Source organism: Python bivittatus, unplaced genomic scaffold (genome assembly GCF_059951505.1).
Source record: "Python bivittatus isolate LINGU-HERP-01145 unplaced genomic scaffold, Pbiv_v1 ctg000320_np1212, whole genome shotgun sequence".
In the NCBI taxonomy this organism is placed as follows: Eukaryota; Metazoa; Chordata; class Lepidosauria; order Squamata; family Pythonidae; genus Python; species Python bivittatus.
The window spans coordinates 12446724-12462334 of NW_028277052.1; the positions used below are offsets into that span (position 1 = coordinate 12446724).

Here is a 15611-nt window from a genome sequence, read left to right on the forward strand (position 1 = left end):
ATACATGTCCCTGGAAACATGAGGCCCAATTGGTGTAATATACAAGCATTAGTCATATTATCCTTGGGCATGTAAACCGCATCCGCTGGTGGTTATAAAACGTTGCGTCAGGCCCAGAGGAGATCAGAGAAAGAGAGACTTCCATCCAGGACTCAGGAGGTTTCCACATATGCACAGGTATTGATTCTTCATTTATCTGCATAGACCTTCTGGTACTATATTGTCTGCTTCCAGGGCCAAAGGATCTGTAAGGGAGGAGATCTCAGATTTAGCCAAATCTCTTTCTAGGAGATCTGAGATTTTCCCTAGATCTCTTTCTAGTCAGTTAGGGAAGAAGTTCAAGCTATTTCCTCATAGCTTCTTCTAGAAATGTGGAGTCATTGCTGAGCCAATATATCAGTAATGAGGAAATACCTTCTACCCTCCGAGTGGCTTGGCGATGCTAGAAGATGCTAAATGTCACTAGTGGGGACGTGGCCTTCTACAAGCATGTTTGCCTGAGATTTTCATCAGCAACATGGTTCAGATAGTTCATTTCAAGAACTTCTTTTAAAAAAAACCACACTCAAAAACTCCATCACTGTTTTCTTCATTCTGGTTCTAGTTCTGGCTGGTTGGAAGAATTTACTGCAATTGTCATGGGTTCTTTTTAAAACTGCACCCAATTTTATTGACACAGACTTAAAAGATCCACCAAAACCACTGGGCCTTTGCAACTTTCCACACTGTGCTCTTATATTTCCACTTTTCCTTGCTCTGCCACTACCCTTCTTTTCCTCTAGGTCAGCCAGTCTTTGTGAAGGAAAGCATGGCTTCTTTTATGGGCCTGCTTTTCTCTGTTTGCTGCTGCTGTGGAGCTCCCAAACCACACACTTCTTCCCCCCTCCTGTTTCAAGGTTGCAGATTTTATAAGCAACTCTGCCACGCGGATGCTGAGGAGAAGGGGCAAACAGGAGGGAAGGAAGGCAGCCCAGGGGCCTGCCATTTTTTCTCCACAGCCTGCTCTTCCACACCCTCCCCTTCTCTCTCTCTCTCTCTCTCTCTCATTCTGCATTTTCACGATTGAAAATTCACAAAATGAAGATCTTATCCATTACAAATAATTAACAAAAAATTAAGAGGTTTTTTTGGGGGGGAGGGGAGTAAAACTCCATCACTGTTTTCTTCATTCTGGTTCTAGTTCTGGTTGGTTTAAAGAAGTTATTGCAGGCCATCTCTATCTATCTATTCTTAATACTGTGTTTTTCACCATTAAAAAACCCACAAAATGAAGATTCTATGCATGAAAAATAATTGACAAAACACGAAGGGTTTTCCAGCTGTCATTGCAGAACGCCCAACCAGCTCTTGCTGAGGAATTCTAGAGAAATCTGAAAATTTGGGGACAGCTGGAGAAATGGCAGAAGCAGCCAAAAAGAAGACTTGGGATGAAGAAATTACAGAGTTATTCAAAGACTATAAACCAGGTAAAAAAAAAAAATCCTTTTTTTTTCCTTCAGTGGTCTGGAGACGTTTCCAAAGCATGCGTATATTCTAAATATTTTAGAAAAAGTAGAAATAAATTTTGTTTTCCCTATTCTTTCCAATACATTCTGGCATGATGTTAAAAAGAGGAGCCTGATGCTAGTTTTCCCCCCAGAAAAGTCCTCTGCCAGAATTCATGAAAAATATTCATGCACAGTCTGGGATGTCAATCAATATTCTACTAGTTAACACTGTTAAGCATAACCAACTGATAGTTAATTTTGAGTCAGATTTTAAGTGACTGCCTGCTACATATTATTACAATTTTCTGCTTCCTCGTCTGATTTTTGCGGAAAGCCAGTCTGAGACAGTATATTTCCTAAGGAAAGAGGGCACAAACCCAGCTCTAGGCAGAGTCTAGCTAAGGCTGGATTTTTGTACACATTTGGCAATATCTGCTGTTGATTTCAGGCAGAGGAATGTTAAAGGTACAAATCTCAGGTCCTGAGGTAGTGGGTGATGGAGCTCTGGAATGATATTCTGGTTTGTAAATGATTGTTGGCATTTTTTCTGGACGTTTAATTAATTTTGCCTTTTTATTGTCCTTTTATTGGCGTATTGGGTAAGCTGCCCAGAGTCGTAACAGATTGGGGTGGCCTATAAATCCCGTAACCAGCTAACTAGCTAACTAGCTGTTGTTGGCAAGGGAGGGTAGAGTGCAGAGGAAGGAGGAATGTCAAAAGAGAGAATTGCTTTACACAGGACTGAAGATCGTCTTTGCCCAGTACACCACACTAGGTTAAAATGGGGTTAGGTTTCTTTTGCAGGAAAGCAAGTTGTGGATATAAAATAATAGCATTTAGCTGTGACTCAGCTTATATTGAATATTTATTTATTTATTTACTTATGAATCAAATGGCATCCCACTTTTCAGTGCAGTCAAAGCAGCTTATAGCAATAAAAAGTACAAATGATAAAATATTTAAAAGCAAACAAACAAAAAAACCCCCTCCAATACAATTAAGATCAGTGGTAAAATTACAGTCAGTATTAAAATCAGCCCTAGAAACAATGGAAAGTGTGATAGAAGAGATGAGATTTTGCCACATAGTGGGACTAATGCAGCTTCCTGGGCAGAGTATTCATTGCCTGAGAACCCCATCGAGAAGCCTCTCTTTCACATGATGCATTAGATAAATCCTTTGGTGATAGATACACCTTTTAAGCTTACTGCAACACACGACATGTAATTATTTCTTTCTCCAAACATGCTCTTTACTTGCATTATATGAGTGCAAAAATTTCCTCCACCAGATGAGGTTCAATATCTTCGGGAAGTGACTCCTCGTTTGTTCAGATTTTGGGATATCAACCATAAGTTTCTTATCGTGATGAACAAGAAGTTAGTAGCAAGTCCAAATGATTCAGGTTCATCAGGTAAAACAAAGAACTATTTATTTTTTGTTTGTTTGTTTATTTATTTATTTATTTATTAAATTTGTATGCCACCCATCTCCCCCAATGGGTGACTCTTGTAAAAAGTTGTTGGTTTTTATTGGAACAGCTCCATCCTTCCTTGGCCAAAATTACTGATGGGCCATCTCTGATGTTCAGAGTGGATAATGGAGATGTCAGAACTGGCTGTCTTAGAACAGAGTGGGGACCATTTTGGTAATGCTACCCTGAATTCTTGGTTAAAAGATTTCCTGCTGAATTCTCCACTCTCTAAATCTGGGTCCCCAACATTCTGCATGTGTGCACCCCTGTGCCCATAGATATTTGGATCCTTTAGGTGTTGGAATTCAGAAAGGCCCCACAGTTAGATGGTAGAGAAATCCTGAGGGGTTAGAGTGGGCTTGGAAAGTAATCTTCCATTCTGAATTCTTATTGGTATTTTACGAGTGGAAATGTGTACCACACTAAACATTTGGAATTAAAATGCTACCATGGAAAGAACCAGGGCATTTCTCCCAGTTCCAAATTTCTCCCAGATTCAGCTGTTCCCAGAAGAAATCAGGAGTCTGGTAGCCCTTTTTCCAACTAACATATCTTATTAAAAAGCATAAGCTTTCATGAGTCACAGCTTGGGCGCATAAAGTGGCTAGACTGATGTATCTCTATTTATCACTGCATCTGATAAAGTGAGCTGTGGCTCATGAAAGCTTTATGCCTTTTAACAAAATGTGCATGTTAGAAAAGGTGCTACTAGACTCCTGATTCTTTGCTACCTTCGATTAATATGGTTCTCTTACAATGTCTACAGTGACGTGTGCCTACAAAGCCTTACCTCTAGATGAAAACTTGTAGTTGTTCTTACCAGTTTCTCTTGCTTTGGTAGATCTTATTCTTAACCTAACATCAGTGTCTTCTCATCCAAAACATCCCAACTAATAGAAAAAACTTCTCATTTTTCCCCTCCTGTCCTCGGACACCGTCTCTTCCTTGTGATCCTCTCCCAGAGCAATTGATTGGTGTGCTCCCTAATCATGCCCTAGATGTAAAACAGCAGCCCATCTTTATGGGTCTCCCAAACAACACACATACGATGAGCTGTGTGAAGTCTGAGGAGGGTCAGGTCCAGCTCCAATTAACGGTGAGTATTTCAGTTACACCTCAATAGGGGACGACAGTTTCTCTGGGAAAATGATCCTTGCTTGTCCTTTTATGATCTATGATTTGCACCATTTATATTCTCTGCTAGTATTAAAAGGTCTCACATATTTTCCACCAATGGAAGTGTCAATTTAGAGATGCTTACATGGGAATTATCATCCTGTGTCAGATCATCTTTTAGAGGGCATTCAAATGATACGCTTGCCAGATTACAGAAACTTCTCTCTCTCTCTGTTACATGTTACCTTGTCATGAACGGATGAAGATTTTTATTTTATTTTTGCAAAAGTGCAGTAGCTTCAACAGTACTTTGACTTATGTGTAGGTCAACAGATATATTTTGTGTATACCTGTATATACATACAGGTATGCACAAAAGATTCTGGAAAGTCATTTGCTCCCATGTTCTACCTGATTTCTAGTTACAGTTATAGCTATTGTCACTGATTTATTAGCTAAATATTTGGTTTCTTTTGATCATTTTTAATAGTAAGACGGTGACAAAGGAAACTTTGCTTAAAGAGGACGCATTGATGTCCCTATTAGTGGAAAATGTGTCTTCTAAGGAACTATGAACTATTCATTAAGAATTTTGCAGCCATGCATAACTACATAACTTCTTTCTAATGAAGCCTTCCTGTTTTCTTAGGATGGAAACATTGTCAGACTGTACGAACAAAATGAGAAGTTTTTGGACTTCAGTTTTTACAGCAGGACGGATGGTGGCTCAGAAACATGCTCTTTTGAATCTGCCCAGTTCCCCGGTTGGTTCATAAGTACTTCTTCTGAACCAGACAAACCTATTGGTTTGAGTCAAAAAGGAGGACCTGGAAACATCCTGTTTCACTTTGAACGAAAATCGTGAATCAGAAATGTTGTTTTCAAGGAGGAATAGAAGAGATTGTTTTGCTACATTTTGTAGGTGATGGAACTTTTTTTTTTTTTGCACAGATTGGCATGGGGTTGTGATAAAGAAGCAGAAAGTGTGATCAGAACTAGATCAGGATTAGATAACAGCTTGCCTGAGGTAGAAAACCTGCTGTACATTGTGATCTTTTGAATAAAATATCATAAGGGCTGAACCAAACATTTTGAGAACAAACAGACCTGTTATATAAACATGTTAGAGATATCTTCAGTTCACAAGGCTTAGAAAACAATGGCTAAAAGACTGTTGACTTGAAAGGATGATGGAATAGACCTAGAATTTAAAGGTTGGGGCTAACATATTTATAGGAGTTGATTCTTGTGTCTGTAAAGTAGCCCTTCCTGCAATTGTGGCTAAAGGAATGCTTCAGAGAACAGTTATCTGAAGCATGTTATCCAATGGTTTATACAGCCCTATTCTGTACTGTATAGACCTTGCTGCAAACATTGGCTCCTTGACATGTATGGTTTTACAAAAGAAGAAAAAATAATGAACTAATTAAAACATAATAAAAACAAAAGTGTAATCTGCAAATTTGTTGGGAGTCAGTGTCTGGCTTTCTGTGAGTTTTATTCAGATATTTTTTAAAGGCAAATACCTAGGCCAACTAATATCTCTCTGAGGCAGCACAGATACAAGTAAAAGGACTTGTACTCTGCCGTAACCACGCTGGTGCCATTAGGACTTTTCCCCATTTCATCATCTCCTGCCCCAGTTCCCAAGTGGCATCAACAGACCACTGTGATCTCTCACCACTGGAGATGTGCCTGTGTGAAAGAAGCAGAAGGAACCCAGACCTTTGGGGAAAGAAGAGTGTGGTTTGTCTATCTGGTTAGGTTGCATTCCATCCACTCTCTCTCCTCCATAGTGAGAAGCAGGATCTGGGAGGAGGGTGTGGTTGCTTACCACATCTTAAAAGTGCATGCCATTGATGTCTGCAGCGCAGGGGGAAAATGGGATTCTCCAACTGAAACCTTGATTTGCATGTCGTGCCTGCTTTCAACATCTAATTGCCAGGTTGCCAGCAGTAGCGTGAAAGGAGGGGAAAGGAGTAAGTGCAGTATTTTCCCTGAGTGTGATGAAACTTTACCTTGGAGAAAACCTTGGCAGAAGTTGTAGGATGATGCATGAACAGATATGAAGCATTTGTTTCCTGTTTGCAGGGGAGATACTCTCTATTAAGGAGAATCATGAGATACAGCATCCCATCACCCACATTTTAAGGCTCTTTGATCACAAAGACATGCTTCATTGTGTTGATAGCTAGCTTCTGTTTGGTCACTAAAACACCATTTGAGAAAAGGCTCCTTAATTCTGATCCAACGTTCATTTGTTTCAATTCTTGTTTTTGCATGCCATGGATCTTGATAAGTTTCACTCCTGTGCACTTAGAGTGTTTGATCCATTTAGATGACGATACATAGAAGAAGAAAGCAGAGACAAAGAGGGGTTTGCTAGGAACTGTAGGGAAGGAGAAAACTTATGAACATTTATGAACTAAAGGATTAAGATGAAGGTCTCATGTACCCTGAAAAGCAGAGTGTCTGCATAACACAAATTGAATTACTAGAGAAAACAGATCTCAGGCCAATAAACTGAATGCCAATAAGCTAAGGAATGTAGCTGGGGAGGACCTCTAGAGTAAACACAGTTTTGTAGAACATTTTATTTTATGTAATATCATGTCCAGTTCATGTGGAATTTGAAGTGCCACATGTTTAAGTATGTTCTCCTTTATTTTTTTTTAATAAGAACTTTATTATATTAAGAATACAATTAAAAACAAAAAAGAGAATACAATAAAGATAGAAAATAGAACTAAAAGGAAAAAGACAAAAACTAACATAGCGAAGATAGATAGAAAAATAGAACGGAAAGCGACTTCCGACTATCTCCCATACAGATATAAATACAAATTAAGAGAAAGTTAATCTCTTACTACTAATTAATCCAAATTCACATTATTTCTATCAACACAAGCCACCTAATTATTAAAACCCACAACCAACACTTTCATTTTTTCCCTCCCACAAGCATGTAATCTAAGAACGGTTGTCATAAGGAGTCAAATTCAAAAAACGATATCTTTTATTAATGCTATTAATTTTGCCATTTAAGCCAAGTCCGTTAATTTAATAATCCATTCTTCTGCTGTAGGTATTTGTGGGATCTTCCATCTTTCTTGGCTTGTTCATCTTCGAGATTCATCTATAACAACATCTTATACATTTTAACAATAACATATTCATCATTTATACAAAGTTACATCTCAAAAAAAATTATTTCATTAACAAATCTATAATTCTTTATCCACTATTCAAACAGTTGCATAGATTCAAACAGTTGCACTATTCAAACAGCTGGAGAAGACTCTTAAGAATCCCAGAGACTGCTAGGAGGTCAAACCAGACATTCTTAAAGGAAACCAACCCTGATTGCTCATTGGAAGGATTGATAATAAAGCTCAAGCTCAGATACTTTGGTCACCTAATGTGAAGGGAGGACTCTTTGGAAAAGACCCTGATGCTGGGAAAGATTGAAGGCAAAAGGAGAAGAGGACGGCAGAGGATGAGATGGTTAGATAGCATCACTGAAGCAATGAGCATGAAACTGAGCCAACTCAGGGAGGCAGTGAAGGACAGGAAGGCCTGGCGCGATATGGTTCACGGGATCACGAAGAGTCGGATGTCAGAATCCTCGCAAGATTTTATAATAGATTATTAGATGGCTAGTTTAAAAAATGGCTTTTTACATGCTGTGGTTCTGCCATTGTAAAAGGGGGGGGGTAGGAATGAGAAACCGTTTAAAGCACATGGCTCCTTATCACAAGCTCTGGCATGCTCAAGGTCATACCAGCAAGGGAATCAGAGGACCAAGAACTAAGGACGATGAGGGGGGGGGGGGAAGTAAGAAAAACAGCTTTTGGCGTGCTTTTGCTCAGTCTTAGCAATGCTTTGGATCTGTACACTTATTCTCAGTAAATGAACTTTCTTTTGAATCAATATTGGTCGCAAGGAAAGTTACTGGATTTGGGATCAACAGGTGGCAGCTCGTTACATTTTACTAAGACTCCCAGTGCAGACTTCCACCAGGGAGATTGCCCTGTGGGGAGTCCAAAGCCTCACGTTGACCGGGACCAACCGAGCAGCGGGATGGCTGACGATGTAATTGAGGAAGAAGAAGAGAGACCGGTCCCTCCTCCATTGGAAGTGAAGGTGATAACCCAGGAGAAGCCAGTGCAATTGTTGCGCCAAGCCCGAGCGGGGGTGAAGGCAACGGCGACGAGGGGATGGGGCCCTTCAATGAAAGATCGCATGGGGAAATTGGAAGGGCAGATGGGGTCCCTATCCGATGTTATGCGAGCGCTAAAAGCAGCGGTGGATCAACTGCTTGGAGGGGGATTTACGCCCCCCACGCAAGAGTCAGTGGCCACACCGGGAGGTACGGAGGCAGCAGAGCAGTCGGCCGAAGGTGAGACCTCCAGCGAGGAGGAGGAGGATATCCCACCTAGCAGAGCCAAGAAGAGCCCGATGCAGCAGCGGGGCATCTCCATGAAATTCAGGGGAGATGCTGAGCAGCTGGCTTGCTTTATCACCCAGGTGTGGATCTACATGGAAGGCTATGGAGGTCTGTTCCACAGCGAGGAAGAGAAGGTCTCCTATGTGTCCAGTTTTTTTGAAGGTACGGCTGCAAAATGGGTGGTTGGCCTGCACAGGGCGAAGGACCGGGCTTTAAGGAGATTAGAGGATTTCATGGCGGTGCTTTGAAGACCCGTGCGTGGCGCTTAAAGCACAACGCGACCTGGAAAGGCTGAAGCAGGGGTCCAAGTCGGTATCAGAGTACGCCTACGAATTTCGCAGGTTGGCTCAAAGGCTGCCTCATGTGCCTGAAGAGCTCCTGATCGAGTTCTTCCAGAGAGGCTTGCAACCCGAGTTGTTGCAGTGCATGGTGTGCCAGGGTTTCCCCAAAACCTTTAATGGAAGAGTCGCTATGGCCGGCGAAGTGGAGGAGCAATGGTGCACCATAGAAGCAAGAACCCGACTTCCGCCCTTACCCGGCACAAAGAAGGCAGCGCCCAAGGCGAAGACCAGCGTGCTGGAAAGTAGCAGGAGCAGGCGCGTGTGTTTCAACTGCCGGGAGCCGGGGCACTTTGCCGCTGCGTGCCCTAAAGCGAAGATGGAGCAAGGAGGCAAGAAGACGGAGCGGAAGGGGCCAAAGTCTTCGAAGCCCGGCAAGAAGGAGTCAGCGGCAGTAGGCAGCGAGACGGGAGCTAGAGCGGCAACACGCCGCGGCGGCAAAATCCAGAAGTTGTTAGCTCCGTTCTCTTTCTGACAGGCAGCTGCTCTTCCGGAGAAAGAAAGCAGCTCACGAGAGGACTCGGAAAGCGAAGAGATGGGGGTTAGTCCCATTAAAATTTGGGTGGAACTAAGGGTGGTGAGGACGAAGCGAAGGGCAGAGATGCGGGCGCTGATAGACTCTGGCTGCTCCCGAAATCTGATTAATCCCGCCCTTGCCTGGGGTTTGGGACTGCACTTAAAGAGACTCAAAACCCCTGTGATTTTTACCCAGCTGGACAGATCCCCAGCGGGGGGAGGGCCGGTGGAGTATCGTACTGAAGAGCTCGAGCTAACTATGGGGGACCATAGAGAGACTATTAAATTCCTAGTGACTCCCATGGCAGGCAACCCAGTGCTTCTGGGCATGAACTGGTTAAAAAGGAAGAACCCAGAAGTGAACTGGGAGGAAAAGATCTTGCGTTTCCCGAAGGAGGGGGGAGTGCAAGTTGAGGGAATTACCGAAACGTTGTCAGATGAAGAGATGGGCGCTGTGAGTGGGGAAAAGGCAGGGAAGGCTGCAACTCAGATTCCCAAGCAATACCGTGACCTGCAGGAGGTGTTTAGCGAAAGGGAGTCAGATCAGCTACCCCCCCATTGCGCCAGTGACTGTGCCATAGAGATTGAGCCTGGGGCTAAATTTCCAAGGAAGAAAATGTATCCAATGACACCCAAAGAGTTGGAAGCCTTGCGGGAGTTCATTGATAAGAATCTAAAGAGGGGCTTTATTGTACCTACGCATTCTCAAATTGCTGCACCAGTGCTATTTAGGGAAAAGAAGGATGGCTCCCTACATTTGTGCACAGATTATAGAGGGTTAAATGCCATTTCTGCTGACAGCCGGTACCCCCTCCCTTTGATGAAAGACCTGTTGGCCCATTTATCCAAAGGGAAAATTTTCACAGAACTGGATTTAAGGGAGGCGTACTTCAGGGTGCGAATCCGGGAAGGAAATCAATGGGAATCCGCCTTTAACACGCCCCTGGGGTGTTTCCATTATGAAATAATGCCGTTCGGATTAAAAGGAGCGGTGGGGGTGTTTATGCAACTTATAAATGAGGTGTTACAAGAGCATTTACAGTATACCAGGGAGTGTTGGTTTATCTGGACGATATCTTGATTTACACTGAGACCATGGAGCAACATGTACAATTGGTCAGGAAGGTACTAAAAAAGCTACTGGAGGCTCAGTTGTATGCCAAGTTCTCCAAATGTGAATTTCATAAACAGCAAATTGACTATTTGGGGTATAGAATTTCGCATCAGGGAATTGAAATGGACCTGATCAAGGTGAAGGATGTCACAGGCTGGGAGGCTCCCAAAACCAGGCGTCAGCTTCAAAGTTTCCTGGGCTTTGCTAACTTCTATCGGCAATTCATACCCAACTTTGCCCAAGTAGCACTCCCACTCACCGATTTGTTGAAAACCAAGGGCAAGGACAAAGCAAAGGCATCAAAACCTGGAGCCCCCCTGGCCTGGACTAAGGAGTGCCAGGAAGCTTTTCAAAGTTTAAAGCGTCTGTTTACGGCTGAACCGATCTTAAAGCACCCTGATCCAGAACAGCCATTTGTCATACAGGCAGACGCTTCGGATGTGGCAGTGGGAGCTGTGTTGTTACAGAAGGGGGCAGGGGGGGAGCTGTTTCCATGTGCATACATATCCCGGAAATTTTCAGAAACTGAGAGATGCTGGTTGGTGTGGGAAAAGGAAGCGTTCGCAGTGCGCTGGGTGTTAGTTTGCTGGAGACACTTGTTAGAGGGATCACCCCATCCCTTTGAAATTTGGACTGATCACAAGAATCTAGAAGCTTTGACTGCACCGAGGAAGCTGTCACCCAAGCAAATGAGATGGGCACAATATTTTCATCGATTTAACTTCTCCCTGAAGTACATTCCTGGGGAAAAAATTTTTCTGGCAGACGCCCTGTCTCGATTGCCTCAACACAACAGCAAGCGGGAGGAAGTAGTCGCTCCTGTAATTCCATGTACCCAAGCAGCCCTAAGAGTGGTCACCAGAGCTCAGAAAAAAAGAGGTGAAGAACAACCAGAAGGAGAGTTGTTGAAAAAATTAAATGCCCAGATTGCTCAGGATGATTGGTTTAAAAGCAACAGCCAATTACTAGTGAACAAGCAAGGGGCATGGTGGTGGCAGGATAAGCTGTATGTCCCTGCAGACACTGGAAAGTGGATCTTGCAAAGAAGTCACGACAGCAGAACAGTTGGGCACTGTGGTTTTGTGAAAACATTACATCTACGCAGGCGTCAATTTTGGTGGCCAACAATGAGAAAAGATGTAGGGGAATATGTAGCTACATGCCCCACATGTGCAATGGCCAAAAGGAGAGGGGGCAAACCAATGGGGCTTCTACAGACAGTAGCAAACCCAGGGGCTCCTTGGAAGCAAGTTTCCATGGACTTTATTGTAGACCTGCCTGAAAGCAATAAAAAGACAGTTATTTGGGTAGTTACAGACCTTTTTTCCAAACAAGCACATTTTGTGGCATGCCAATCCCTTCCATCAGCCCCCAAACTGGCTAAGTTATTTATACAACACGTCTACCGAGCTCATGGTGTTCCAGAACGAATAATTTCGGATCACGGGGTCCAGTTTACTGCCAAGTTCTGGAGGGCGTTCCTAAAACTACTGGGGGCATCGCAAGGCTTGAGTTCAGGATACCACCCCCAGACGGCGGGATCATGTGAACGTCTGAACTCAGTGTTAGAACAATATTTGAGATGTTTCATTAACTACCAACAAGACAATTGGGATGAACTGTTATCGTTTGCTGAAGTAGCTTATAATAATGCAGTGCACCAAAGCACTGGCCTCACCCCTTTTAAAATAGCTACAGGACAGGACTTTGTACCAATCCCAGAACTACCTAAACAATCCACTCAAGTCACTTCAGTTGATGAATGGGTCCAACAAATGACACAAGTGTGGCCTCAGATTGCTGCGTCGTTGAAGGAGGCCAGAGCAACATACAAGAAATTTTCAGATGCTAAGAGAACCTCAGAAAAAGACTGGAAAGTAGGAGATAAGGCTTTTTTATCTACCAAGCATCTTAAATCATTACAACCTTCCAGAAAGCTCACTCCAAAATTTGTAGGACCTTTTGTTATAGATAAAGTAATTAATCCAGTTTCATTACGATTACAGATGCCTGCTACCTTTAAAAGAATCCATCCGGTGTTCCACTGCGACCTGCTTAAACCCTATAAGGAGTCATCTCAATGGCATCCCTCCCCAGCACCGCCTAAACCAATGATGGTTGAAGGAGAACAACATTTTGAAGTTAAAGAGATACTGGACAGTAGAAAGCATGGGGGGGGGGGGGTTAAATTTTTAATTCAGTGGAAACATTTTCCCAAATCAATGGCTGAATGGGTTGACAAGAAACATGTAAAGGCTCCACATTTAGTTAAAAAAATTTCTGATGTTTATCCTACAAAGTCTTAACAATTAGAATGGTTATTGTATTATGTTTCTCTTTGCTTTTTCTTTTTTAGAGTGAAGAAGGGGAATCATCCGACTTGACATCCTCTTTTGTGGAGGGCCAGCATATCAGAATCCTCGCAAGATTTTATAATAGATTATTAGATGGCTAGTTTAAAAAATGGCTTTTTACATGCTGCGGTTCTGCCATTGTAAAAGGGGGGGGCCGCGTAGGAATGAGAAACCGTTTAAAGCAGATGGCTCCTTATCACAAGCTCTGGCATGCTCAAGGTCATACCAGCAAGGGAATCAGAGGACCAAGAACTAAGGACGATGGGGGGGGGGGGAAGTAAGAAAAACAGCTTTTGGCGTGCTTTTGCTCAGTCTTAGCAATGCTTTGGATCTGTACACTTATTCTCAATAAATGAACTTTCTTTTGAATCAATATTGGTCGCAAGGAAAGTTACTGGATTTGGGATCAACAGGTGGCAGCTCGTTACATCGGACATGACTTAACGACTAAACAACAAGAACAACAATTAAGTTGTTGTTGTTATGCTATATTTTAAGTTATGTTTGATGACAGATAATGACCATTCCCCAGTTCACCCACTAAACTTGCCTGATTTGCTCCAGTCCTCATAACCTAATTACTAGATTACAAATATCTTATATAAAAGCATAGACACAGCTTTCACCTGCGCAAAAGTCTGAACGGAAAACTCATTCTATTTTCTAATGTTGAAGATGGCTTTCTTGCAGCAGATCGGCATACCCAAAAGTTAGGTGTCTTTGGAAATAGTGCCATTTGGCAAACTATTGCCAAATGCTTTGCCCAATAAATTTCTCTCTCTGTCTAAAAACCACACAAGAAGGAGAACTTCATCAATATTGTGAACGATAGATGTCTCTGAGCTGAGCCTTGAAAAAGGTTATGACAAACTCTCCTATGATTTTAAAGCAGGAGAATTCAACCAAAGGCTTAAGGTTTTAGTAAATCTTGTTACAGCTTCAGAACTCTACCCAAAAAATGTCACAAAAGGATGATTTTTCCTTGTGGCCCAGCCTAAACCATGTATCAACATAGCCTCCCAAACTTACCTTTTCTTTAAAAGATGCACATGAGTCGAAACTTCAGGGAGGGGGGCAGATGCTAGAAAGCCTCCCTTTTTGATTCTGAGTTTTACAAGAAGTTCCGTTGTAAACCAGGCAATTTTTTTCCTTCCAGCTTCCAAAACCTCCAGGAAAAAAATGGCGGTTTAGTTTGACCTCTTATTTTGGGGAATGTTTAAATGGATATTTGGTTTTCTTTTTAACAAAACAACCAAGAACATTATGACTGGGTTTACCCAGTTTGTTTCTTATGTCAATAAAAAAGAAAATAACCCCAAAAAACTACCAAATTTCGATGTTTGCTGTTCAGTTTCAAGATGCCTAGTTCTAGTTGCCCACTCTTGCCGCCAGTGTTTCTCAACCTTGGCAATTTTAAGCTGTATGGACTTCAACTCCCAGAATTCCCCAGCCAGCATGCTTAAAGTCCATACAGCTTAAAACTGCCATGGTTGAGAAACACTGTTTGCTGCAGACAATGGTGGGATAGAGGTGATAGTGGGGAGATTTGTTTGGAAAGAGATTCCAGAACAGGACCCTTGTTAGTCCATGTAGCCAAAGGAGACAAACCAGCTTATGTCATGCAAAAGGTGAACTTATGTCAGCAGAATTATTTTCTAGCTATATTCAATTATTTTCCCTTGGAGGTAAGAGAGTCAAAGGTCCTTTAGATAGGCCAAGAAGTTAGTTTTTCTAGTTTTGCAGCGATGCAAGGCTATTTTAGTTGATACTAAGCTGCTTTCTTGTCCTGCAGCTTTCTTGAGTCATACCCTTTTCTCTTCTCCTTCTCCTTCTCCTTCTCCTTCTTCTTCTCCTTCTTCTTCTTCTTCTTCTCTAAAGCATTTTATTTCCTCATCCAGCAAAAAAAGCCTTGAAGCCATAGTAAGAAATACAGAATCCAAATGATCCAATGAAAACAATAAAACATGCATTCCCTTCACCCTCTTCTTGTGAAAATCCAGCCTTCCTGGTTCCATATTGCATCCATATACATCAGAGAACTTGATCTTGTCATTTTTGCTTAGAATGACTTGTGGACTCTAATTCTCTTATCATGAATTGTAGTATGTAATGTTAATCTCTTTCAGTTGCTCCTTCTAGGATTGTAACTGTAACTGCAAAAGAGGCATTTAATAGCCTGAAACTCAATTACAGAGAAAGACACAAGTAACTGCTTGTAGCTATTGAGATGGAACCATAGAAGAGAAATCTGGATGAAGAATTGGCAGCTTTATTCCATGAATTTAAAGGTGAAAAGCAGCTTTAGGATTGCAATCTAAAACATTAGATGTACCATGTTCTTCGGCTGTGTATGGCCACATTTTCATCACAGGATGAACATGTTAGAACTGAGAACTGGTTAAATTGCTTTCATGCACAATTTCTTAACAATGGAGAGATTTAGACTCATTTCAAGGATTGTACAAAATGGGCCATGGGAAATATCAATATGCACGTTTGTAATTGCATCCAATCTCTTTGTGATTGACAACCATGATTTGAACCTTGGATGTGAAAAATGTTTGCAAGATGGTGTTTTGTGCCAACAACAACAATTTATTTTTTTAAAAAAACGTTGGTTCCAGCTTCAGTGTAAAGCTTTGAAGAAAAAGGAATAAAGAGGAAGGCAGTAGTGCAGGGCTATGTAGCCAATGTATTTTGCATGTAGAAGAATGAAGCTTTAGTAACTTGATTAAAAATGGAATATCTAGTTGTGAGAAAATGTA

General features: G+C 42.0%; 1 protein-coding gene across 1 annotated transcript; it reads left to right on the top strand.

The window, feature by feature from the left end:
* Window positions 1-1396: 1396 nt before the first annotated feature.
* On the top strand, window positions 1397-4942 carry LOC103057475 (interleukin-1 family member 10-like). Its single transcript, XM_088138793.1, has 4 exons — window positions 1397-1466; window positions 2779-2901; window positions 3924-4057; window positions 4727-4942. The coding sequence occupies exons 1-4, from the start codon at window positions 1397-1399 to the stop codon at window positions 4940-4942; spliced, it is 543 nt and encodes a 180-aa protein (XP_087994919.1).
* Window positions 4943-15611: the final 10669 nt, after the last annotated feature.

Bases quoted from the DNA above. Each gene is read 5' to 3' on its own strand.
- LOC103057475 (XM_088138793.1), top strand. From the start codon at position 1,397: ATGGCAGAAGCAGCCAAAAAGAAGACTTGGGATGAAGAAATTACAGAG. The intron at 1,467-2,778 runs GTAAAAAAAAAA...TTCCTCCACCAG, and splicing joins ATTCAAAGACTATAAACCAG to ATGAGGTTCAATATCTTCGG. The intron at 4,058-4,726 runs GTGAGTATTTCA...CTGTTTTCTTAG, and splicing joins AGGTCCAGCTCCAATTAACG to GATGGAAACATTGTCAGACT.